The following is a 24,329-nucleotide window of genomic DNA, read 5'->3' on the forward strand; positions in this document are numbered from 1 at the left end:
CACTTAATCACTAGCTCAACTCCCCATGCGTGCGTGTGTGATCTCCTCGTTTCCTTCGGTACTTAAACACGCCGCAAGGCGCAAGACGTTACCAGCATTCCGTCGTCTCGCCCCTTGGACTCTACCTGAGCTATGGCCGGCATCAAGATCAAGCTCGCCGTGGACAGGTCGCGGAATCGCGTGGTGTTCGCCGACGCCCGCTCCGACTTCGTCGACGTCTTCCTCTCCTTCCTCACGCTGCCGCTCTCCGCCCTCCAGTCCTGCGCAGCATCTCCCGGGTGCCTCTCCAACCTCTGCGACAGCGTCGACCGCCTCAGGAACAGCCGTCTGCTCAAGGTCGAGGCCTGCCATGGCATGCTTCTCACGCCTGCTCACGACGATGAGCTCCAGTATGTAGTAGTACCAAGTGTCATTTCAGTTATTCTTCTTGATTTCTTGACTAATTAAATCTCATTGTCAGGGGCTGTAAGTCAGCTAAAAAGTACTGCAACAAAGCCCTCGACACGGCCTGCAAGTGTTGCCTAGTCACGGCCAGAGTTTTGCATGTCTACGACTGCGAGCAAGTAGTGAGCATAAAAGAGACGTTTGCACGTCGCACGAGACGGTTTGTGATCAGTGATGACATGACAATCAAGCCCGCATCTACCAGGATCATACAGTCGCTGCCTCAGGCGTTCGGTTCTAATGGAATCGCCCATGGCTTTGAGGAGCTCGAAGTGACCGTCAGCTGGCTTAATGTAAGATGATCGATTTAATCAGTAGAATACTACTTCCTCCTATCCATATTAATTAACTGTTGTACAATACGAAATTGTTACTGTGCGACGTCTTTCTTGGGAATTGGATGGAATGAGACGTTGTTCGATAGAATGGTTCGGCAGCGACCCTTTTGAGCGAGTAAATAGCTCCTGTGCGACATGGTCCTTAAGCTGAACTGATATCCTTATTAGCTGTTATGGGTTGGACCCACAACGTATCCATGTAAGCGCAGGACCCACCACTTGTCCAGTAAGCGCGGGACCTACCTCCTCGCGGCTAGAAGCGATTCCGCCCGTGCCCGTCCGTCCGCCGCCGCCCATTGCTTTCCCCTTTCCCCATTCTTCTTCTTCCTCGGGTCTCCGGCGATCTAGTGCAAATGTTCACCTCCTCGGCCACGCAATCAAACTGGCGTCAGTATGGTCCAGTGATGCTCACAAGGTGCCCTAACTGCCCACGCCCAGAGCCTCTCAAACGGTTGGTGACTAAGACGGATGAGAATGGCAATATTGGGCGGGAGTTTGTGAAATGCTTGAGCAAAGCAATGGCAGGAAGGGATGGCAAGGTTAGATCTCGGTACTAAGCCCGTTCTTTCGCTGTTGTTTGCTTTGATTTCTTTATATTTTGTTTTTTCTCCTCGAATTTGAGATTTAGGGTTTATTTTGTGGTTTGCAGATCCTGAACAAATGCACACATTTCGAGTGGATTGATGAATATGTTCACAGGATTAAATCTGAGGGCTACATTGATTCTAGCGTGGCCGCAACCTGGGAGCTCAATTTGGGCGGGGTGCCGCAGATGGAGAATTGGGGGAGCTTGGACAGAGAGGCGGGCAGAGTTGTGCCGATGGCGAGGTACTTGGAGTCTGAACTGACCGATGAACTGAAGAAGATAAAGAAAAATCAAAGGGAGATGATCGATTTGCAGAAGCAAGCAAATATCATGGCAGTGTTTTTTTATTGCTGTGGCATTGCTCTGTTTATGTTTTACTTGCTATGTATCGTCATTACAGGGGGCATTTAGGTCTGTCCAGTGTAGATGATGTGATCTGTGTGCCATGACAAGTTCATGTATCTTAAATGAATCAGCAGTTTGGAACATAAATTATTCAGTTTTCATGTTGTGTTTCCTCTGTTTTTTGTTCTTAACAGAATACACACCCAAATTCAGTTTGCAGTAAAAAAACAAAATTGGGCTGCCGAGTGCGAGACCAAAGAAAGTTCAGTTTCAGTATAAAAAAATTATTCGTGGGCTGACGAATAGATATTGGGCCCAAAATAAAAACGACGGATTATAACCAGGCCCAAAGGTGTAATTTACAAAAGGTACTACTGATTTCAATACGAATAACCAGGCCCAAAATTATTTGACTGGTCATGTATGATTTTCAATAGGAAATAAAAACAACGGATTATATACAACAATCCAAGTTCATTTATCTTAACATGGTTGAACATCTAATCTGATTTGTATTATTTACAAACATGGCCTAAGCGGCCTGCAAGATACAAGTGTAAAATCTACAGAGCAAGTACTACACGGGCCCGTACTACACGGGGCAACTACACGTGAGGAACGTCAGGCACGTCTTCTCACTGCTCCTTTTCTGGGGCTTACTCGCTTGAGAACGCTGTTGGAAATATGCCCTAGGGGCAATAATAAAATGGTTGTTATCATATTTCCTTGTTCATGATAATCGTCTATCGTTCATGCTATAATTGTATTAACAGGAAACAGTAATACATGTGTGAATGAATAGATCACAATGTGTCCCTAGCAAGCCTCTAGTTGGCTAGCTCGTTAGTCAATAGATGATCATGGTTTCCTGATCATGGACATTGGATGTCATTGATAACGGGATCACATCATTGGGAGAATGATGTGGTGGACAAGACGCAATCCTAAGCCTAGCACTAGATCGTATTGTTCGTATGCTAATGCTTTTCTAATGTCAAGTATCTTTTCCTTCGACCGTGAGATTGTGCAACTCCCGGATACCGTAGGAGTGCTTTGGGTGTATCAAACGTCACAACGTAACTGGGTGACTATAAAGGTGCACTACGGGTACCTCCGAAAGTGTCTGTTGGGTTGACACGAATCGAGATCGGGATTTGTCACTCCGTGTGACGGAGAGGTATCTCTGGGCCCACTCGGTAGAACATCATCATGAGCTCAATGTGACTAAGGAGTTAGTCACACGATGATGTGCTACGGAACGAGTAAAGAGACTTACCGGTAACGATATTGAACAAGGTATAGGTATACCGACGATCGAATCTCGGGCAAGTTCTATACCGACAGACAAAGGGAATCGTATACGGGATTGATTGAATCCTTGACATCGTGGTTCATCCGATGAGATCACCGTGGAGCTAGTGGGAGCCACCATGGGTATCCAGACCCCGCTGATGGTTATTGGCCAGAGAGGTGTCTCGGTCATGTCTGCCTGTCTCCCGAACCCGTAGGGTCTACACACTTAAGGTTCGATGACGCTAGGGTTATAGGGAATTGTTATACGAGATTACCGAAAGTTGTTTGGAGTCCCGGATGAGATCCCGGACGTCACGAGGAGCTCCGGAATGGTCCGGAGGTAAAGATTGATATATAGGACGGATGGTTTCGGACACCGGAAGTGTTTCGGGCATCACCAGTAACGTACCGGGACCACCGGGACCACGGGAGGTTGTCCCGGGGGACCACCGAAAGGGGGTGACGACCCCGGGAGGCTAGATGGGCTAAGTGGGGAAGGGAACCAGCCCTTAAGTGGGCTGGTGCACCCCCCACCCAGCCCATGTGCACCAGAAAAAAGGGGAAGGGGGGAACCCTAACTAAGGTGGGCCTTAGGCCCACCAGAGGGGTGCGCCACCCCTCCCCCTTGCCCTGGCCGCCACCCCTCTCCCATCTAAGGGCTGCCGCACCCCTTAGGGGTGGGAACCCTAAGGGCTGCGCCCCCTCCCTCTCCCCCTATATATAGATGAGGTTCGGGGCTGTTTTAGACACGGTTGAATCTCTCTCTCTCTTGGCGCAGCCCTGCTCCTCTCCCTCCTCCTCTCTGCCGGCGCTTGGCGAAGCCCTGCCGGGAGACCTCGTCTCTCCACCAACACCACGCCGTCATGTTGCTGGTCTTCTTCCCCAACCTTTCCCTCCTCCTTGCTGGATCAAGGTGCGGGAGACGTCACCGGGCTACACGTGTGTTGAACGCGAAGGTGTCGTTGTTCGGCACTAGATCGGAATCGCTGCGAGTACGACTCCATCAACCACGTTCTAGCAACGCTTCCGCTTAGCGATCTTCAAAGGTACGAAGATGCTCTTACCCCTCTCTCGTTGCTGGTCTCTCCATAGGAAGATCTGAACATGCGTAGGAATTTTTTTGAATTTATGCTATGTTCACCAACAAACGCGTGTGATGCGTGGAACAGTGGTTGGAACAGGTTCTGTCTGCTTCTTTTCTGGCCCTTACTCGTTGTTCTTTTCTGCAGAATCGCCTGTTCTGGCTGGAATGGGCCCGGCTGGAACAGGTTCTGGCTGCCAAACCGGAGCCCCTTGGTCGCTGCGGCTGCGCTCCATTGTCCCCCCCTCCATTGCTGCCTTGCTGCTCCGGGCCCTGCTGCTCCTGGTCTCTCCATAGGAAGATCTGAACATGCGTAGGAAATTTTTTGAATTTATGCTACGTTCACCTACAGTGGCATCCGAGCCAGGTTTTCTATGCGTAGATTCTATGCACGAGTAGAACACAAAAGTTGTGGGCGATGTTTGTCAATTTTCTTGCCGTTACTAGTCTTATTCTTTTCCGGCGGTATTGTGGGATGAAGCGGCCCGGACCGACCTTACACGTACGCTTACGTGAGACTGGTTCCACCGACAGACATGCACATCGTGCATAAAGGTGGCTAGCGGGTGTCTGTCTCTCCTACTCTAGTCGGATTGGATTTGATGAAAAGGGTCCTTATGAAGGGTAAATAGCTTTGGCATATCATCGTTGTGGCTGTCACGTAGGTAAGAAGGCGTTCTTGCTAGAAACCCAATTCAGCGACGTAAAAACTTGCAACAACAATTAGAGGACGTCTAACTTGTTTTTGCAGGGTTTGACATGTGATGTGATATGGCCAAAGTTGTGATGTTGCATGTATGATGTATGAGATGATCATGTTATTGTAATAGGTTTCAAGACTTGCATGTCGATGAGTATGACAACCGGCAGGAGCCATAGGAGTTGTCTTAATTTATTGTATGAGATGCAACGCCTTGTGCTTACTATTTTACTTCATTGCTAACGGTTAGCCATAGTAGTAGTGATAGTAGTAGTTGGCGTGACGACTTCATGGAGACACGATGATGGAGATCATGATGATGGAGATCATGGTGTCACGCCGGTGACGATGATGATCATGCGATGCCTGAAGATGGAGATCGAAAGAGCAAAGATGATAATGGCCATATCATGTCACTATATGATTGCATTGTGATGTTTATCATGTTTTACATCTTATTGCTTAAAACGACGGTAGCATAATAAGATGATCCCTCTTAAAATTTCGAGAACGTATTCCCCTAAGTGTGCACCGTTGCGAAGGTTCGTTGTCTCGAAGCACCACGTGATGATCGGGTGTGATAGATTCTAACGTTCACATACAACGGGTGTAAGCCAGATTTACACACGCGAAACACCTAGGTTGACTCGACGAGCTTAGCATGTACAGACATGACCTCGAATACAAGAGACCAAAAGGTCGAACATGAGTCGTATGGTTGAATACGATCAGCATGAAGTTGCTCACCATGGTGACTAGTCCGCCTCACGTGATGATCGGACACGGGTTAGTCAACATGGATCATGTATCACTTAGATGACTAGAGGGATGTCGATTTAAGTGGGAGTTCATACTTAATTTGATTAAATGAACTTAATTGTCATGAACTTAGTCTAAAAGTTGTCTTTACAAATATTGTAGATGTCCAACGTCAACCTCAACTTCAACGCATTCCTAGAGAAAAACAAGCTGAAAGATGATGGTAGCAACTATGCGGACTGGGTTCGCAACCTGAAGCTCATCCTTGAAGCAGCTAAAAAGGCTTATGTCCTTAATGCGCCACTAGGTGACCCTCCCGCTCCCGCAGCAGCCCAGGACATTCTAAACGTCTGGCAAGCGCGGAGTGATGACTACTCTCTGGTCAGGTGTGGCATGTTATACAGTTTAGAAACGGGGCTCCAAAGACGTTTTGAGCAACACGGGGCATATGAGATGTTCCAAGAGCTGAAGCTAGTTTTTCAAGCTCATGCCCGTGTCGAGAGATATGAAGTCTCCGACAAGTTTTTCAGCTGTAAGATGGAGGAGAACAATTCTGTCAGTGAGCACATACTCAAAATGTCTGGGTTACACGGTCGTCTGACTTCACTTGGAGTCGAACTTCCGGATGATGCCATCATTGACAGAATCCTCCAGTCTCTCCCACCAAGCTACAAAGGCTTTGTGCTTAACTACAACATGCAAGGGATGGAGAAAACCATTCCCGAGTTGTACTCGATGCTCAAGTCTGCAGAAGTAGAAATCAAGAAGGAGCATCAAGTGTTGATGGTCAACAAGACCACTAGTTTCAAGAAAGGCAGGGGTAAGAAGAACTTCAAGAAAGACGGCAAAGCTTTTGCCGCGCCCGGTAAGCCAGATGCCGGGAAGAAGAAAAAGAACGGACCCAAGCCTGAGACTGAGTGCTTCTACTGCAAGGGAAAAGGTCACTGAAAGCGGAACTACCCCAAATACTTAGCGGACAAGAAGGCCGGCAACGTTAAAGGTATATGTGATATACATGTTATTGATGTGTACCTTACCAGCGCTCGTAGTAGCTCCTGGGTATTTGATACCGGTGCTGTTGCTCACATTTGCAACTCAAAGCAGGAACTGCGGAATAAGCGGAGACTGGCCAAGGACGAGGTGACGATGCGCGTCGAGAATGGTTCAAAGGTCGATGTGATCGCCGTCGGCACGCTACCTCTACATCTACCGTCGGGATTAGTTTTAAACCTTAATAATTGTTATTTAGTACCAGCTTTAAGCATGAACATTGTATCAGGGTCTTGCTTAATGCGAGACGGCTACTCATTTAAGTCAGAGAATAATGGTTGTTCTATTTATATGAGTGATATGTTTTATGGTCATGCTCCGCTGGTGAATTGTTTATTCTTGATGAATCTCGATCGTGACGTTTCATAGTGTGAGTACCAAAATATGCAAAGTTGATAATGATAGTCCCACATACTTGTGGCACTGCCGTCTTGGTCATATCGGCGTTAAACGCATGAAGAAGCTCCATACTGATGGACTATTAGAGTCTCTTGACTTTGAATCATTTGACACATGCGAACCGTGCCTCATGGGCAAGATGACTAAGACTCCATTCTCAGGAATAATGGAGAGAGCAACCGACTTATTGGAAATAATACATACTGATGTGTGTGGTCCAATGAACGTTGAAGCTCGCGGTGGTTATCGTTATGTTCTCACTCTCACCGATGATTTGAGTAGGTATGGGTATATCTACTTGATGAAGCACAAATCTGAGACGTTTGAAAAGTTCAAGGAATTTCAGAGTGAGGTTGAGAATCAACGTGACAGAAAAATTAAATGTCTACGATCCGATCATGGAGGAGAATATTTGAGTCACGAGTTTGGCACACACCTAAGGAAGTGTGGAATCGTTTCACAACTGACGCCGCCTGGCACACCGCAGCGCAACGGAGTGTCTGAACGTCGTAATCGCACTTTATTAGATATGGTACGATCTATGATGTCTCTCACCGACTTACCGCTATCATTTTGGGGATACGCATTAGAAACTGCAGCATTCACTTTAAATAGGGCACCGTCTAAATCCGTTGAGACGACACCGTATGAACTATGGTTTGGCAAGAAACCTAAGTTGTCGTTTCTTAAAGTTTGGGGCTGCAATGCTTATGTGAAGAAACTTTAACCAGAAAAGCTCGAACCCAAAGCGGAGAAATGCGTATTCATAGGATACCCTAAGGAAACTGTTGGGTATACCTTCTATCTTAGATCCGAAGGTAAAACCTTTGTTGCCAAGAATGGATCCTTTCTGGAGAAAGAGTTTCTCTCGAAACAAGTAAGTGGGAGGAAGGTAGAACTTGATGAGGTAATTACACCCCCTCTCGAACAGGATAGTAGCGCAGCGCGGGAAGTTGTTCCTGTGGCGCCTACACCAACTGAAGAGGAAGTTAATGATAATGATCATGAAGCTTCGGATCAAGTTACTACTGAACCTTGAAGGTCCACAAGGGTACGCTCCGCACCAGAGTGGTACGGCAACCCTGTGATGGAAATCATGTTGTTAGACAACGGTGAACCTTCGAACTATGAAGAAGCAATGGCGGGCCCAGATTCCAACAAATGGCTTGAAGCCATGAAATCCGAGATAGGATCCATGTATGAGAACAAAGTATGGACTTTGGTGCACTTGCCCGATGACCGGCGAGCCATAGAAAATAAATGGATTTCAAGAAGAAGACTGATGCAAACGGTAATGTAACCGTTTACAAAGCTTGACTTGTCGCAAAGGGTTTTCAACAAATTCAAGGAATTGACTACGAAGAGACTTTCTTTCCCGTAGCGAAGCTGAAATCAGTCCGAATCATGTTAGCAATTGCCGCCTTTTATGATTATGAAATTTGGCAAATGGACGTCAAAACAACGTTCTTTAACGGGAATCTTAAGGAAGAGTTGTATATGATGCAACCAGAAGGTTTTGTCGATCCTAAAGGTGCTAACAAAGTATGCAAGCTCCAGCGCTCCATCTATGGGCTGGTGCAAGCATCTCGGAGTTGAAACATTCGCTTTAATGAGGTGATTAAAGCGTTTGGGTTCATACAGGTTTACGGAGAAGCCTGTTTGTACAAGAAAGTGAGTGGGAGCTCTGTAGCTTTCCTCGTACTATATGTGGATGACATATTATTGATGGGGAATGATATAGAGATGTTGGAGAGCATAAAGGCCTATTTGAACAAGAGTTTTTCAATGAAGGACCTTGGAGAAGCTGCATACATATTAGGCATCAAGATCTATAGAGATAGATCGAGACGCCTTATAGGTCTTTCGCAAAGTACATACCTTGACAAGATACTGAAGAAGTTCAATATGGAAAACTCAAAGAAAGGGTTCTTGCCAGTTTTGCAAGGTATGAGATTGAGTAAGACTCAGTCGCCGACCACGGCAGCAGATAGAGAGAAGATGAGTTCTGTCCCCTACGCTTCAGCCGTGGGCTCTCTAATGTATGCCATGCTGTGTACCAGACCTGATATAAACCTTGCGATAAGCTTGGTAGGGAGGTACCAAAGTAATCCCGGTGCGGAACACTGGACAGCGGTCAAGAATATCCTTAAGTACCTGAAAAGGACTAAGGAAATGTTTCTCGTTTATGGAGGTGACGAAGAGCTCGTCGTAAAGGGTTACGTCGACGCTAGCTTCGACACAGATCCGGATGACTCTAAGTCACAAACCGGATACGTATATGTGTTGAATGGTGGGGCAGTGAGCTGGTGCAGCAGCAAGCAAGAAGTCGTGGCAGCATCTACATGTGAAGCGGAGTACATAGCTGCTTCAGAAGCGGCTCATGAAGGAATTTGTATGAAGGAGCTCATCACCGACCTTGGAGTGGTTCCAAGCGCGTCGGGTCCTATGACACTCTTCTGTGATAACACTGGAGCCATTGCCATAGCCAAGGAGCCCAGGTTTCACCGGAAGACAAAGCACATCAAGCGCCGCTACAACTCCATCCAGGACCATGTCCAGAGTGGAGTGATAGATATTTGTAAAGTACACACGGATCTGAATATTGCAGACCCGTTGACTAAACCTCTTCCACGAGCAAAACATGATCAGCACCATAATGCTATGGGTGTTCGATACATCACAATGTAACTAGATTATTGACTTTAGTGCAAGTGGGAGACTGTTGGAAATATGCCCTAGAGGCAATAATAAAATGGTTGTTATCATATTTCCTTGTTCATGATAATCGTCTATCGTTCATGCTATAATTGTATTAACAGGAAACAGTAATACATGTGTGAATGAATAGATCACAATGTGTCCCTAGCAAGCCTCTAGTTGGCTAGCTCGTTAGTCAATAGATGATCATGGTTTCCTGATCATGGACATTGGATGTCATTGATAACGGGATCACATCATTGGGAGAATGATGTGGTGGACAAGACGCAATCCTAAGCCTAGCACTAGATCGTATTGTTCGTATGCTAATGCTTTTCTAATGTCAAGTATCTTTTCCTTCGACCGTGAGATTGTGCAACTCCCGGATACCGTAGGAGTGCTTTGGGTGTATCAAACGTCACAACGTAACTGGGTGACTATAAAGGTGCACTACGGGTACCTCCGAAAGTGTCTGTTGGGTTGGCACGAATCGAGATCGGGATTTGTCACTCCGTGTGACGGAGAGGTATCTCTGGGCCCACTCGGTAGAACATCATCATGAGCTCAATGTGACTAAGGAGTTAGTCACACGATGACGTGCTACGGAACGAGTAAAGAGACTTACCGGTAACGATATTGAACAAGGTATAGGTATACCGACGATCGAATCTCGGGCAAGTTCTATACCGACAGACAAAGGGAATCGTATACGGGATTGATTGAATACTTGACATCGTGGTTCATCCGATGAGATCACCGTGGAGCTAGTGGGAGCCACCATGGGTATCCAGACCCCGCTGATGGTTATTGGCCAGAGAGGTGTCTCGGTCATGTCTGCCTGTCTCCCGAACCCGTAGGGTCTACACACTTAAGGTTCGATGACGCTAGGGTTATAGGGAATTGTTATACGAGATTACCGAAAGTTGTTTGGAGTCCCGGATGAGATCCCGGACGTCACGAGGAGCTCCGGAATGGTCCGGAGGTAAAGATTGATATATAGGACGGATGGTTTCGGACACCGGAAGTGTTTCGGGCATCACCGGTAACGTACCGGGACCACCGGGACCACGGGAGGTTGTCCCGGGGGACCACCGAAAGGGGGTGACGACCCCGGGAGGCTAGATGGGCTAAGTGGGGAAGGGAACCAGCCCTTAAGTGGGCTGGTGCGCCCCCCACCCAGCCCATGTGCACCAGAAAAAAGGGGAAGGGGGGAACCCTAACTAAGGTGGGCCTTAGGCCCACCAGAGGGGTGCGCCACCCCTCCCCCTTGCCCTGGCCACCACCCCTCTCCCATCTAAGGGCTGCCGCACGCCTTAGGGGTGGGAACCCTAAGGGCTGCGCCCCCTCCCTCTCCCCCTATATATAGATGAGGTTCGGGGCTGTTTTAGACACGGTTGAATCTCTCTCTCTCTTGGCGCAGCCCTGCTCCTCTCCCTCCTCCTCTCTGCCGGCGCTTGGCGAAGCCCTGCCGGGAGACCTCGTCTCTCCACCAACACCACGCCGTCATGTTGCTGGTCTTCTTCCCCAACCTTTCCCTCCTCCTTGCTGGATCAAGGTGCGGGAGACGTCACCGGGCTACACGTGTGTTGAACGCGAAGGTGTCGTTGTTCGGCACTAGATCGGAATCGCTGCGAGTACGACTCCATCAACCACGTTCTAGCAACGCTTCCGCTTAGCGATCTTCAAAGGTACGAAGATGCTCTTACCCCTCTCTCGTTGCTGGTCTCTCCATAGGAAGATCTGAACATGCGTAGGAATTTTTTTGAATTTATGCTATGTTCACCAACAAACGCGTGTGATGCGTGGAACAGTGGTTGGAACAGGTTCTGTCTGCTTCTTTTCTGGCCCTTACTCGTTGTTCTTTTCTGCAGAATCGCCTGTTCTGGCTGGAATGGGCCCGGCTGGAACAGGTTCTGGCTGCCAAACCGGAGCCCCTTGGTCGCTGCGGCTGCGCTCCATTGTCCCCCCCTCCATTGCTGCCTTGCTGCTCCGGGCCCTGCTGCTCCTGGGTCAACCAAACGAGAGATTAGTTCCTGGTGAATGGTGACAAGATAAACACAGAACCATGAATGGTGAGAAGAAAGGATCAGCCCAATACCTGGTGCACTGCGTCACGGTCACTGATAAATATATAAACTGACAGATAGCCCCAGATAAACACATAGATGTGCACAACATAGAAAAGATATAAACGGGCCCGATATAAACAGGCACGGGCATCACATAAACTGGCACAACAGTACGTAGGGCACAATAGTACGGGCGATTACAATAAACTTACAAATAAGATAGTGTTTAACATTACAGATACGATAGATAAGAAAGATTAAACTACGATAAACCCGGCATGGAGGGGCGATGGGCGCGCGTCTTCACTCCTCGTCGTCGGCCGGCGGGAGGTTGTAGGGGAGGGTGTTCATGGCGTGCTCGTTGGGACAGATGCTGTCGAGGTCGGTGAAGATGTTGTAGGTGGTGAAGCAGATGAACTCGCACCCGCCAAACCAGACACGGCCGAGGAGGTGATACGCGTCGTAAGGGTTGCGGAAGCGCACGATCATGCCCGTTCCTCCCATGCGAGACTCGTCGATGGTGAACATCTGCGGAGTTCCCACAGGGAGGTGGCGACAAAGGGCGCGAAGGAAGAGCCCCGCGAACTCCCGTCCACCCCGCCAGCGCGACATGGCCCAAACCCGGAGCTGGTTCTCCACGACGACCCCAGCGGGGTACATCCTTTCCGGCCTGGTGCCGGGCGCTTGGAACGTCGGGCCGTGGAACTCCATGCCGGGGCTTGCGGTTGCTTGGATGTGAGGAGGGCAAGGAGGAAGATGAAGATGTGCACGGGGCAGAGGAGGGTTAAATAGCAGGTTTTGGGCTGCGTCGGTTGCGGTTCGTCGATTCAGTTGCAGCAATTAATGGATGCCGCCCATTTGCATTTGCCTATTGGATCAAAGGGTGCGTCGCCGATTCACACACTGCTTCGAGGACTGCGTCGAGCACGCCCGCCGTTCAGACTTTCGTCGGTGCACCGCGTCGAGCACGCCCCCCTCATATTCAGAGCCCATTCAGACTGCGGTCCTCGATGCGCTGCTAATGGCTCTGATGCGACGCGTGCATGCATGCAGAAAAACCGACGCGTGTCATGAAACAAAGAAGCACACGAAGTCAGAGGCGTGTACGCCACATCCATGCACTGATTCATTTCCAATCGTCGGATCTTCACCGAACTGACTAAATCCAACGGACAGGCCCTCACTCGGGCCCTCGATCCAAACCCCCGCTCGCCAGCCAATCAGCACACGCGGATCACGGGCGGATCAAAAACATGGCGGGGTCAGATCCAACCGCTGACTCAGCAATGATCGACGGCTATAAACATGGCGGGGTTTCGGATGGGGTTTCCGGGGTTATGGGGTTTAGTGTTGCAGTGAGCTAGGGTTGAGCACAAAAAATTCAAAAAAAAACAAAAAAATATGAAACTTTCTCCCATATCTACTGATGCAACTACGTTGCTATAAAAAAATTGATTCATGTTATATCCATGTTTAAATGAAAAAGATTCACACAATTCATGTTATTGATGAAATGATCTAGGGTAGATCATAAGTAATTCAAAAAATACAAAACCAGCGCACATTGTGTACTTATTCAATTGAGTTGCTATAAAAAAATGGAAACTTGTTATATGCAAAGTTTAAAACCAAAATTCACACGTTCACGATATCGACGAAATGAGCTAGGGTTGAACATAATTAATTCAAAAAAATAAAAAAATAAATAAAACCAGCACACATTGTCATTTTACATCACATACTTAGCAAAAAAAATATAAACTTTGATTTTGAGTCGGTCAATGTTTTTGTGAAAAAGTTGACTATTTTTCAAATGAGCACAAATAATTCAAAAAAAATCAAAACTTCTGCCCATAGTCCTATTATGTTGCATAGCAATCAAAAAAATATATAAACATGGTATATATACAATTGCAGGAAAATGCCTTTAAGAAGATGACGTTTACCCTACCTTATGAGGTCGTTTGTCACACATTTTTCATGACTATGGCTCTAACTTAACAAAAGAGCTCAAAATGATGACATAGCAACCATATTTGAGTTGTTGTGGTAGCATTAAAACATCATACCCGAGTCAAAAGTTCAACTTACTCCAAATTTGAATTTAAACCGAAATTTTTATTTTTCATCAAATTTGAAATTCAGTTTGAAAACAATAATAATCAAACAAGTTTTGATGGAAACATGTGGGTATATGGGCACATAGTGCCCAACAAATTTTACTACATGCTATAAATTTCAAATGATCAACAGTTCTATCTCTTTCGACCACGCCGTGTACCCTTCTTCGCCTTGGCATTTCTTGTTTTTGGTTGCACTGCACACACACAAGTTCACTGATCATCTTGGTTTTCTTCACTGGACTCGATGCTATCGCCTCATGAAACTCGACATCAGCTTCGGTTTCGACAGTTTTGACAGTGTGCACAGCTTCAGTTTCAGTTTCGACAGTGTGCACAACTTCAGTTTCGACATTGTGCACAACTTCAGTTTCAGTTTCGACAGTGTGGACAACTTCAGTTTCGACAGTGTGCACAGCTTCAGTTTCGACAGTTTCGACAGTGTGCACAGCTTCAATTTCGTCACTTGCAGCACCAAACTGTTCCATCCACTGACTTGTTTGCCTTCTGCTGCCACTCACTCTTGCTCTTTTTGTTGGCCAACACTGTTCAACAACAATAGGCTGACTTGGAAGCTTCCTCCTGAAAACAACAAAACATGCCACATATTTATAATTTAAACAAAATCAGAATATGAACAAACACAAATAAACAAGCACATACTTTCTCGGATTAGGAGGAGAGAAAATGCATAGTATGGTTCCCTCTCTGTGCCCAAGTATTTGGCACCTTTTGCATATGTTTTTGTTACCCTTTTGAGCCCTTTTTGGCTTTGCATCTTTCTTGTTCTTCTTGCCCTTCTTACTACTCCCACCTTTTTCAAACCATGCTTTGAGTCTACTCTGTTTAGGTCTGCCTGCCTTTCTTTTTGTTAGAGGAGGACACATGGAATATTCAAGAGGCACTTCTGGCCACTGTTCCTGATCTGTAAGAGGTGGAATTGGAGTTGCATATGCAACTCTGAATTTTGCTACCGAATAATACTCATGGAGATATGGATGCATATTTATCTTTGTTTGGCCGGCTAAGAATAGAATGGCATGATCACATGGTTTACCAGTGGCCTGCCATTCGAGGCAACTGCAATCATGCAATTCAGTGTTAACAACATGCCTCCTTCCAGTCTTGTTATCTCTAACTTCAGCACCCCACAGTGATGATTTTTCAACACACAAATGTGTAAGACATCTGCTTCTGTTGACCACCTGTTGCACCACTGCTAGAAGTTTATCACCTTGCAGACAATCAGCAATCTTTTTTCTCAATTCCCACAGCCGCATGAGCATGATCCTGATTTGATCAACCATGTCATGCACAGGCAAATCTTTTAGCTACTTCACCTTATTGTTGAAACTTTCTGCCAAATTGTTGTTGATATGGTCACACTTGATGGCAGTGTTGAATCCTGACCTATACCATAATAAAGAATGGTAGGTGTTCAACCATGTACCAAACTCCTCACATGTTGTCATTACCTTACTAAGATGATATGAATGTGTCTGTTTAGTGTAAGATCTTGCTGCTGGCCACATTCTCCCAAATTCATCTCCTCTAAATTTTTTGATCAAATTCATCCACAAATGGCCGAAGCACTCCCTTTGCTCAGCATGTGGGAACACATTTTTAACTGCATTTTCTAGACCTTTGCATGCATCTGTGTGTATTGCCAAAGGTGACACTGGCCCTAAGCATCTTTTCAACTGCATCATGAACCATGTCCATGAAGCCTCTGTCTCTGACTGAAACAAGCCAATAGCAACTGGAAACATCCAGTTATGTCCATCTAGAGCATTACATGCTGCCAACTGACCATTCCACTTGCCTGTCAAAAATGATGAGTCTATGCTCAAATATGGACGACATCCTGCTTTGAAGCCATCGATGCAAGGCTTTAAAGCCATAAAAAATTTGGAGAAATAAACCTTGCCATCCTCTGATACCTCAGTATCTATCTCGACAACACTGCTAGGTGACCTTTTCTCCACCTCTGCTTTGAAATTGAAAAGCAGCCTAAATGTGTTTGCCCAATCACCATACAAATTCTTCATTGCCCTTTGTTTAGCCTTCCACACTGTGGTATAATGCAGTTTAATGGGGTACAACTTTTCCAAGTCTACTTGGAGTCTTTTTGCAATAGTGTTGGGTGTTTTGGCCAAAATTGGAGTTATCTTTTCTGCAACCCAAATATGTGATGTCATACTTGATTTTTTCTGTGAACTTGTCAGACAAGTATGTTTATTAGGGATTTGGTTAACCCTGAAAGTACTTCCATCAGGCTGCAGACTAGCAGATATGTACCACTTGCAAGCCCTCCTACCACTACCATCAAAACCTCTGCACTTAGCATAAAACTTCTTTCTATCAGTCCAAACTGTCTTGGCATCAAACTGATGTCTGACTGCATAAGTCTTGAAAGACAACCTGAACTCATCCATGTTTGGCCACAACTTCCCCACTCGAATGACATGGTTTTTCTTTGTCATACACATGCACTAGCTCTTCATCATGTGCATCATCTACATCATGTGCAACATCTTTCATCAACTGTTCATCTACATCACTCAATTCTCTGTCATCATTATCACTTGTATTAGCTTCATCCCTCTCCTCCTCATCTCTGTCATCGACTGGAATGCCAAATAGTTTGGCCATCTCAGTGTCAGCAATTGGTGCAATGACCAAATCAGTAGGCTCCTCCAACTCAACTGCATTCCAATCAACAACATTAACATTTCCCTCTTCTGCATGTGCATTAGCCCCATCGGCTATTACTGTTAGATCCGTAATAATGGGAACGATATGCCTCTGCGAAGCCCAATCATCATATGCCTTCTGCATAGCCAAGTGTGACGGCACATAACCTACCTTCGAGTCAATATTCAGATCAACGAGCTCAGCAAAAAATTCAGCCCTGAGGCTTGCCCAGCCCTCTTGCCTATCGATTTCAACAAGAATATCTTCACCATCTTCAATTCTGACATACTCTCCTTTGAAATCATCATACCGTAATAGTGAAACCTCTTGCTCTGGACCCCAAAGCACAGTTTCCCCAATTTTCTCCACCAATGTCCTCACTGCCTTCTCTTCCATCGACTGTATCTCATTGGGATCAATTTCTACACAATCAACCTCCCATTTCACAATTGTGTCTCTCTGGATGTTCTCAATACTACTATCAACTAATTTTGCCGTCGATGGAAAGAAATTGATTGCAAATTCAAATGTTTCAGCAGCATTCCCTCTGTTATAGGCGGACGGGCAGCGTGAGACAGAGCAAAGATTGCCTTCAATCGCACTCACAAATGGGCGGAAGGGAGGCGCATTACCTGTTCGAAGCTGAATCTGGCGGCTCCTTCTCGACCTGACCACGGGCTCCTCTCACCGCGCCGCCCCCTCTCACCTTCTATCGATTTCACCAAGCAAAACAGAGAGCTCAGATCTACAAGGCGGAGGGGATTGGGACTAGAGTATCGAATTCACTCACCACCATTGCCGCCGCCGCCACCGAAAGGGGGCTCCGCCGCCGCCGAGAAAGAGGGCTCCTCCGCCGTAGCCGCCGCCGGAGCTGAAGATGTCGGGCAGTTTCGGACAGTTCTAGTCGGGCAGTTTCACGAGATGCGGTGCTAATTAATTTGGACCCAAATTAGGTAAGACATGACTTAACGTAAATTAGACTAGTTGACTAAGGTTTTATCGCATGTGTGGCCATGAGCTATTTTCTCCCTGCAAACCGTCACACGAGAGCTATTTCATCGAAAGATGTCGCACTGCTTCCAATTACCAGGAAAGACGTCGCACAGGAGCTATTGGCCCTTTTTCTAATATATCTGGACTTAATTATGATTTAGGTTTCATTCATGCTGAAGGCCTTCCTTTTATCAGATACCGTGCTCAGTGATGTGTTTCTATCAAATGAACATGATGGCAAGACAGCTCATGCTACTGCGAAACCGAGCATCCATCAGAAAATTCCACCGTCCGATCAAGATTCCGCAGGTTCTTTCCCGGAAAGCAAGATCAAGATTTTCTACGACACCTACAAAAATAAGGTCATGTATGCTGAATGCAACCGTGAGTTCGTGGACCTTCTCATGGGTTTCTTGACTTACCGTGTGAGCTGTGTGATCAAGCACACAGGAGCTGGCACTTGCCATCTTTGCAGGTGCTTTGACAATCTCTGCAGTAGCGTTTCCAATCTAACCAATGCTGGGAGCTTAACAGGTGGCCTCCCTAGTGTGATATTACAGGATCCAAGCATTATGCCATTTGACATTTTGAGCAACATCATGTCCGATCGGTGCCGACCGCTTCACTGTCGGTGTCGGAAGGACACAATGCCAGAGCTAGCATGTTATTGCTTCCATCCTGAGATCGTCAAGGCTCGAAGGTATGTTGTAGGAGATGATCTGCTTATACATCAGGCCACTGCCATGTCTGTGATGAAGTATTGGTCGGGGAGAAACAAGGCTTCGGTACTGGAAATGGACATTACCATCGGGAAGCTGGAGGTAATTTAGCTCGCAAATTGGTGTAGAACTAATAGTATGTAATTAAATTCAGTTTGTTGATGTCTTTTGCCAATGATATTCGTTGGTATTGCAGGCTGTTGCGCTGCTGCGAACCGCGCTTACTTCCAAGACTGCACTGACCAAAGTGTTTATCAACAAGTTAGAGAAACAGAAGATGCAGATCTTTGTCAAGGTCCGCCAGGGCAAGACCATAACAGTGGTGGTTGCGAGGTCTGACACCATTGCCACCGTCAAGAGCAGCATCAAGGATAGGGTGTCCATTCCTGCGGGGTGTCGCCATGAATTGGTCTACGGTGGCATATATCTCAAAGACCCGTGCACCGTTGCCGATTACTATCTCCACAGGGAATGTACCATCACCAGTGAATTTTTCAACAAGTGATAGATCATACAGTCAACTTGACGACTACAGCAGGTTGGGACGAAGATTGGTCGTGCAATCGTTTGTTGTTTTTCAGTTCTGGTGATAATTGATTTGGCTTTGTTAAACTTGACCCAGTGGTCATGTGCTTTCCTGTAACTGTAATGTTCTGTTTGTCCACTCCGCGTAGAAATTTGTCAGGTGTAGTCTGAAAACATGTGCAGAGGCTTCTCCTTTGAATGGAAGATGGAGACATGGAGAAAAGAGATGAAATTGTTTTGACCTTCGCTCTCGGTACGTCTCGTTTGGTTTTAGGACCATGGAGACCCAAAGTATCATGGCCTTGTCGCCTTGTCGGTAGGCGGCCTTCACTTTTTGATGCCTTCTTCAAATTCTTAGAGCAACTCTAACCGTCCGATCCAAAAGGACGATTATTTTGTCTGTTTTTTATTCATTTGGGTTGGCCTAGTGAATACTGGTATCCGTTTTATCGTTTGAGTCGGTGCTTGCGCCCAACGCTGTCTGATTCATTTTTGCCGGTGTGCGAAAAAAATATAAAGTATTTGTGGCGAGAGTCCATGCGTCTGGATTACATTAATTAAAAATAAAAAAACTAAAACTATGAGGCAGCCCTAGGCGGCGGCCTCATCGTCAGGGCCGGTGAGGTCGATTAGCGTAAGCGCGGGGCCGGCCTATGGGAATGTCGTGGTCCAGAGCGGAGTTGCCCGCGCCTCCGTCGTCTGTCCTGCCGGCATGGGTTGTGCTGGTGGCGGTGGCAACACAGCAGCATGGGCGCGCTCCTCCTCCTCCATCACCTGTCGTTCGTCCTTCGCCTCCTCCAGCTCCATCCTTCGGCAATGAACCATTCATAGTAGGTCGTCTTCTCGAATTGGCCATCTTCTCTGTATGTTATCCCGCAAGATTCTCGCATGTGTATATGCAATCAACGCATGAATTCTCCTCCTCAACACTGCATAGCGGACAGGTCGACATTGTCGACAAGTGTTTGTGTCTCTTACATTGTTGTGTTGCCAGTGTCCCCGTCGTGCATCTCCAAGCAGTAATCTTCATCTTTTGAGGAACCACAGATTTCCAAACATGATTCCATAAGGCTCGATTCCCGTATGGATTAGTACTAGAAGCACCATTGGCAAAAGTAGCATTGTGATTATATGTTGCTAACTTATATACGCTTCTCACTGTAAACATACCACTCTTCTTTGGAGACCAAGACAGATAATCACACCTCTGACGCGATGAAGTTCTAATTTTTAGAATATGTTCAACATCCATTGACCAAAAGAACTCACTTAGTCGGTTAGCTCTCCATGCACCATTATCATTCAAGAAATCAGACACCCGATTAAAATGACAATTTCTTTTAGGAGTAAGTGTGCGGAAAGAGTAAGGCCGCGGGATCCAAGGGTCCCTCCATGTATGGATTCGTGTACCGTTTCCTACTCGCCATATGACACCTTTCTTAACCAGTTCAAGACCATGCAATATACCCTTCCAGACCTCAGATTCATTGCTCAGGAATACTGTATCTAGCAGCTGACCAGAAGGATAATATTTTACTTTTAGAAGTCACGCACACAAGCTCTCTGGCATGTCCAGAAACCTTCAGGCTTGTTTAGCTAACAAGGCCTCATTAAAAGCCCTCGTGTCCCTAAAACCCATTCCCCTCATGGGTTTAGGAAGCCTCAATTTGTCAAATCATCCAGGGCATTTTCTTCTTTCCATCCTCAACTCCTCACCAGTACTGACGTATCATACGTGTTAGCTCATCACAAACCGAGGCCTGAGTTTGAAGACACTCATAACAAGTGGTTTCTGATATATAGAAATCAGAGAGGAAGCTCTTTTCATTAAAAACAATTTGAATGTGCCAAAAATTTGGAGCCAACGATATTAGCCCAAGCAAGAAAACAAAAACATTAAAAAAATCTAAGATAGAATGAATTATAGGGTTGGTATTACCTGAAAGAAGAAATAACAATTTGAGCCAGAAAAACGACTAGGCCGAATAATAATTTGAGCCAGCAATATTAGCAGAACCAAGAAAATGGGAACATAAATTAATAAAAGCGAGAAAAAATATTATTCTAACCTAGAATGAATTAATGGATCAATATTTATTTAAAAGAAGGAAGAAAACTTAGGGCATGTTTGGATTGTCTATCCTTGTCACATAGTGCCACATTATTTTTGACACATTTTCCTTGTTTGAGTTGTTTCCAATACTTAGCCACACTTTATTTTGCCTTAGTAAATCTTGTCACACTTTTTATGTCTATCACATTTGAAGCTTACTATTCATATGCCTTACGTGTGGCTAAACCAATCGCCAACCTTAGAGCATCTCCAAGGCGGACACGCAAACCTCCCGCAACGGTCCGGAGTGCGCGGTTTGAACCGCTGAAGCCGTCCAACACGGTCATGTATCGGTCAGCGACGCGGTCCAAACGCGATTTCTTTCGATAATTGGAAACAAAAGTGGGAGATGTCTGCGGGATACGGACACGAGAAACGTCACTATCCGACACCCATGGCCCACCCAATTCCCCTTCCCGGTCCCATTTCCTTGCACTCCGCCCTCCATGTCCGTTGTCGTTGCTCCTTGTACGTCTCTGGCCGTCAGAGAGGCATTACCGACATCCGCAACCAGTACCGGCGCGCCCGGTAGCCGTCTACGGCGAAGCTTTCCATCCTGGAGCGATTTGTACCCAGGTACACTCCGCCCCCTGTCGACGACCTTCATGACGGTCACCGCACCGAGCAGGTGTTCGATCAAATGCCATTGAGATTATTTTCAAGTGCTATGTCGTTTTTTTAGAATTCAGAGGATGGTGAGCTACTTCATGTTGCGTGGTTGGCCGGATCCGCGGATTTCGTAGGCAGGACCAGAGGGAGCCCCTCTTGCGGCAAGTGCACGAAACGGTTCACGCATGAAAGGACATTGCATCCTACAACATCGACATCTACATCATTCAACCACACAACATGAAGTCATTCTCGTATTGTTGGCACATGATCCAGATCAGTGTCATCAAGTTTTGCGACGTGTGGTTTGACAGCTCGAGGAAAGGTGACCATTGCACGGGACGGAAGAAGGGCTCGTAAGTCTTTTGCTTACTCTTGCTTAACTTGTTGATTGATTCATTCACTCACTGTTAGTCTACACATTATATGTATCTTACACACACTGTCGTGGCGTATCACGCGAAAGAGGGACGACCATTTACCTTCACACACTGTTGTATGAGGCTGAAGGGGCAATTTGTGTGTAACAATAGGATCTTTTGATAAAATCTTGTTGAACATGTGCTTAATTTGAGACCTTGATGTACCTAGACTTAATTTGCATGATTTGTGTTATTTCCTATCCAATCTTTGATGAGTATCATCCGATTTATTAAAATGCGGGCTGAAATGTATGCGGTTACTGTTGGATGTCACTCTTCCGTATCCGTGTCCGAGGACTGATCCTTCCCTATCCGTGGACACATGCGGGGAAAATTTTACGGGTTGCCATTGAAAATGCCCTTACTTGATCTAACTTTTTTATGGGATTACTTGATCAAACTTGTCTCAGGATGAGGTATGACAAAATGTGACAATGTGTGATTAGGAACCAAAGTTATGAACTAAACGATGGTAAAAAATTTGCACATATATGACGGGCACAGCTGCTGCCTGCCGACAAGAGGACCAACTGTATTAACGTACTTTTCAAAAGAAAAACATACTTTTCAAAAAAGAAAACTGTACTGACATACGGAACCAACTGACGGTAAAGGAAATGTCGGTTCCTTGATAAATAGCCAAACTCTTTTTGTACCGATGTACACGTCCAAGGATTTCTTCGTTCCTGCAGCAAAATACTACTACGTACCATCTTTCTTTTTTGTTTTCTGCGAGGGATTACGTATCATCTCATATAGGGACAAACAAAATGAATTTCATTGTCCTTTTCTGAATTTTTGTTTCTCCGTCCTTATAGGAAACAAAGCAAAATCAAACGATCGTCCGACTTCATTAATCTTAGAATGATGCGTCGGTTTAGTTTTAAAAGATGTTCATAGAATAAAATGTGTATGTATACGGGATAAGTGCATGCTCGAAAATAGAGCCATCTTTTGTGTTCAACAACTTCAACAACTGGTAGCCTCGGCTCAAAAAAAGAAAATATGGTAGCCTACAAGACTTCCAAATTTACAGGACAAACCATGGCCGATGCATGCATGCAAATCTAGGAGTATACCCTATAGCCTACAAGGCTGTTGAGGCCCTGCGCTTCACGATCGACCATGGCAGCGCCGGCCTCCATGCGCGCGAGCACGCGCTCGTCGTCGAGCAGCTCCGGCGTGAACACATTCCTCCAGCCGGCGCACCACGCGACGGCCTCCTCCATCGACGGCCTGGCGGAGCGCAGCCAGTGGAGCAGCGCCTCTTCCCATCTGTCGAAGAACTCAACTTCAAGGATGGTCACCACGTCCTGCGTGCGCACGAGGAGCGCCCACAGCATCACCCTGCTGAACGAGCAGTCCATCTGCTTGGGCGGCGTGATCCTCAGCTCCCGCAGCTGACGCGCGAGCCTCGGCAGGATGTGACGCCGGGCAAAGGCGTCCCATCGCGTCGGGTGAAGGTACTTTTTCCAAGCCGAGACGATGTCGTGGTGATCGGCGTGGGCGACGAGCTTGCTCTCCACCGTGCCGTAGAGGCAGTCCGGCAAGTGCCCGACGAGGGGAACCCACGGGCGCAGCCAGTGCCGGCAGTTCGGGTCCCACAGCGGTTCCCACTCCCGCGCGTCCGCGGCCATCCTCGGCGTGATCACCTCTTCGACGACGTAGCGTTTCGCGTCAGGAGGCAGCGTCGCTTCCCACGTCCCCGGAACGAGCTTCCCGTCGAACACCTTCGCCGACTCGACGACGGCCGCCAGCGCGCCCGCCGTTTCCGCGCTTCCATCCCCTTGGACTTGGACCAAACACAGCAGGGCGATGGTCTTGTCGCAGCACTCGCGTTCAAGGGACAACGCTCCTGAGAGGTCCTTCCACCGGCGGCACCACACGTCCTCGACCACCGGCGGCGTGCCCGGCAGCCCATTGTCGTGCGGTGTGTCGTCGTGGCCGATCCCGGCGTTCGGGTCCGGCAGTACCGGCCACGGGCTCTATGTGGGCGATGATCCCTTGCCCCCGCGCGCCCAGGCCGGAGCCCTCCCGGTAGTTCCACTGCCGCATCATCATGGCCACCGCCTCGGTGGTGAGCGCCAGGCTCCCCGGCATGTGAGACGGGTACGCTGACTTGGCGTCGGGCGTCGCCATCGCCATCGCCGTGCCGGCCATACGATCGAGCTCTTGCAGACACTATCGGCTATCGCGCGTTACTGGAAACTGGCTGGCGCGGTGATCGATCTCGATCGGGTAGGTAGTTTCGTAGGTACGCATCAGTACATGGACCGGGTTACCAAATCCTCTGAGCTCCGAGTAGGATTAGTGTTCGTCACCGAATCTCCAATGCAAGAAGGGTTAGTATTCGTCACCGAATAGTATTATTGT

General features: G+C 47.0%; 1 protein-coding gene and 1 pseudogene across 1 annotated transcript; one reads left to right on the top strand and one right to left on the bottom strand.

Moving 5' to 3' along the window:
- Positions 1–132: 132 nt before the first annotated feature.
- On the top strand, positions 133–18,792 carry LOC123397246. The gene is made up of 4 exons (XM_045091872.1): positions 133–389; positions 461–737; positions 17,730–18,389; positions 18,484–18,792. Exons 1-4 carry the CDS (start codon positions 133–135, stop codon positions 18,790–18,792), a joined length of 1,503 nt encoding a protein of 500 aa, XP_044947807.1.
- A 4,231-nt stretch (positions 18,793–23,023) lies between these two features.
- On the bottom strand, positions 23,024–24,101 carry LOC123397247 (annotated as a pseudogene).
- Between the last annotated feature and the right edge of the window lie 228 nt (positions 24,102–24,329).

Source organism: Hordeum vulgare, chromosome 5H (genome assembly GCF_904849725.1).
Source record: "Hordeum vulgare subsp. vulgare chromosome 5H, MorexV3_pseudomolecules_assembly, whole genome shotgun sequence".
NCBI classification, from domain to species: domain Eukaryota; kingdom Viridiplantae; phylum Streptophyta; class Magnoliopsida; order Poales; family Poaceae; genus Hordeum; species Hordeum vulgare.

Coding starts and splice junctions, on each gene's coding strand:
- LOC123397246 (XM_045091872.1), top strand. CDS start 133: ATGGCCGGCATCAAGATCAAGCTCGCCGTGGACAGGTCGCGGAATCGC. Junction 390..460: donor GCTCACGACGATGAGCTCCA/GTATGTAGTAGT, acceptor TCTCATTGTCAG/GGGCTGTAAGTCAGCTAAAA. Junction 18,390..18,483: donor TTACCATCGGGAAGCTGGAG/GTAATTTAGCTC, acceptor TTGGTATTGCAG/GCTGTTGCGCTGCTGCGAAC.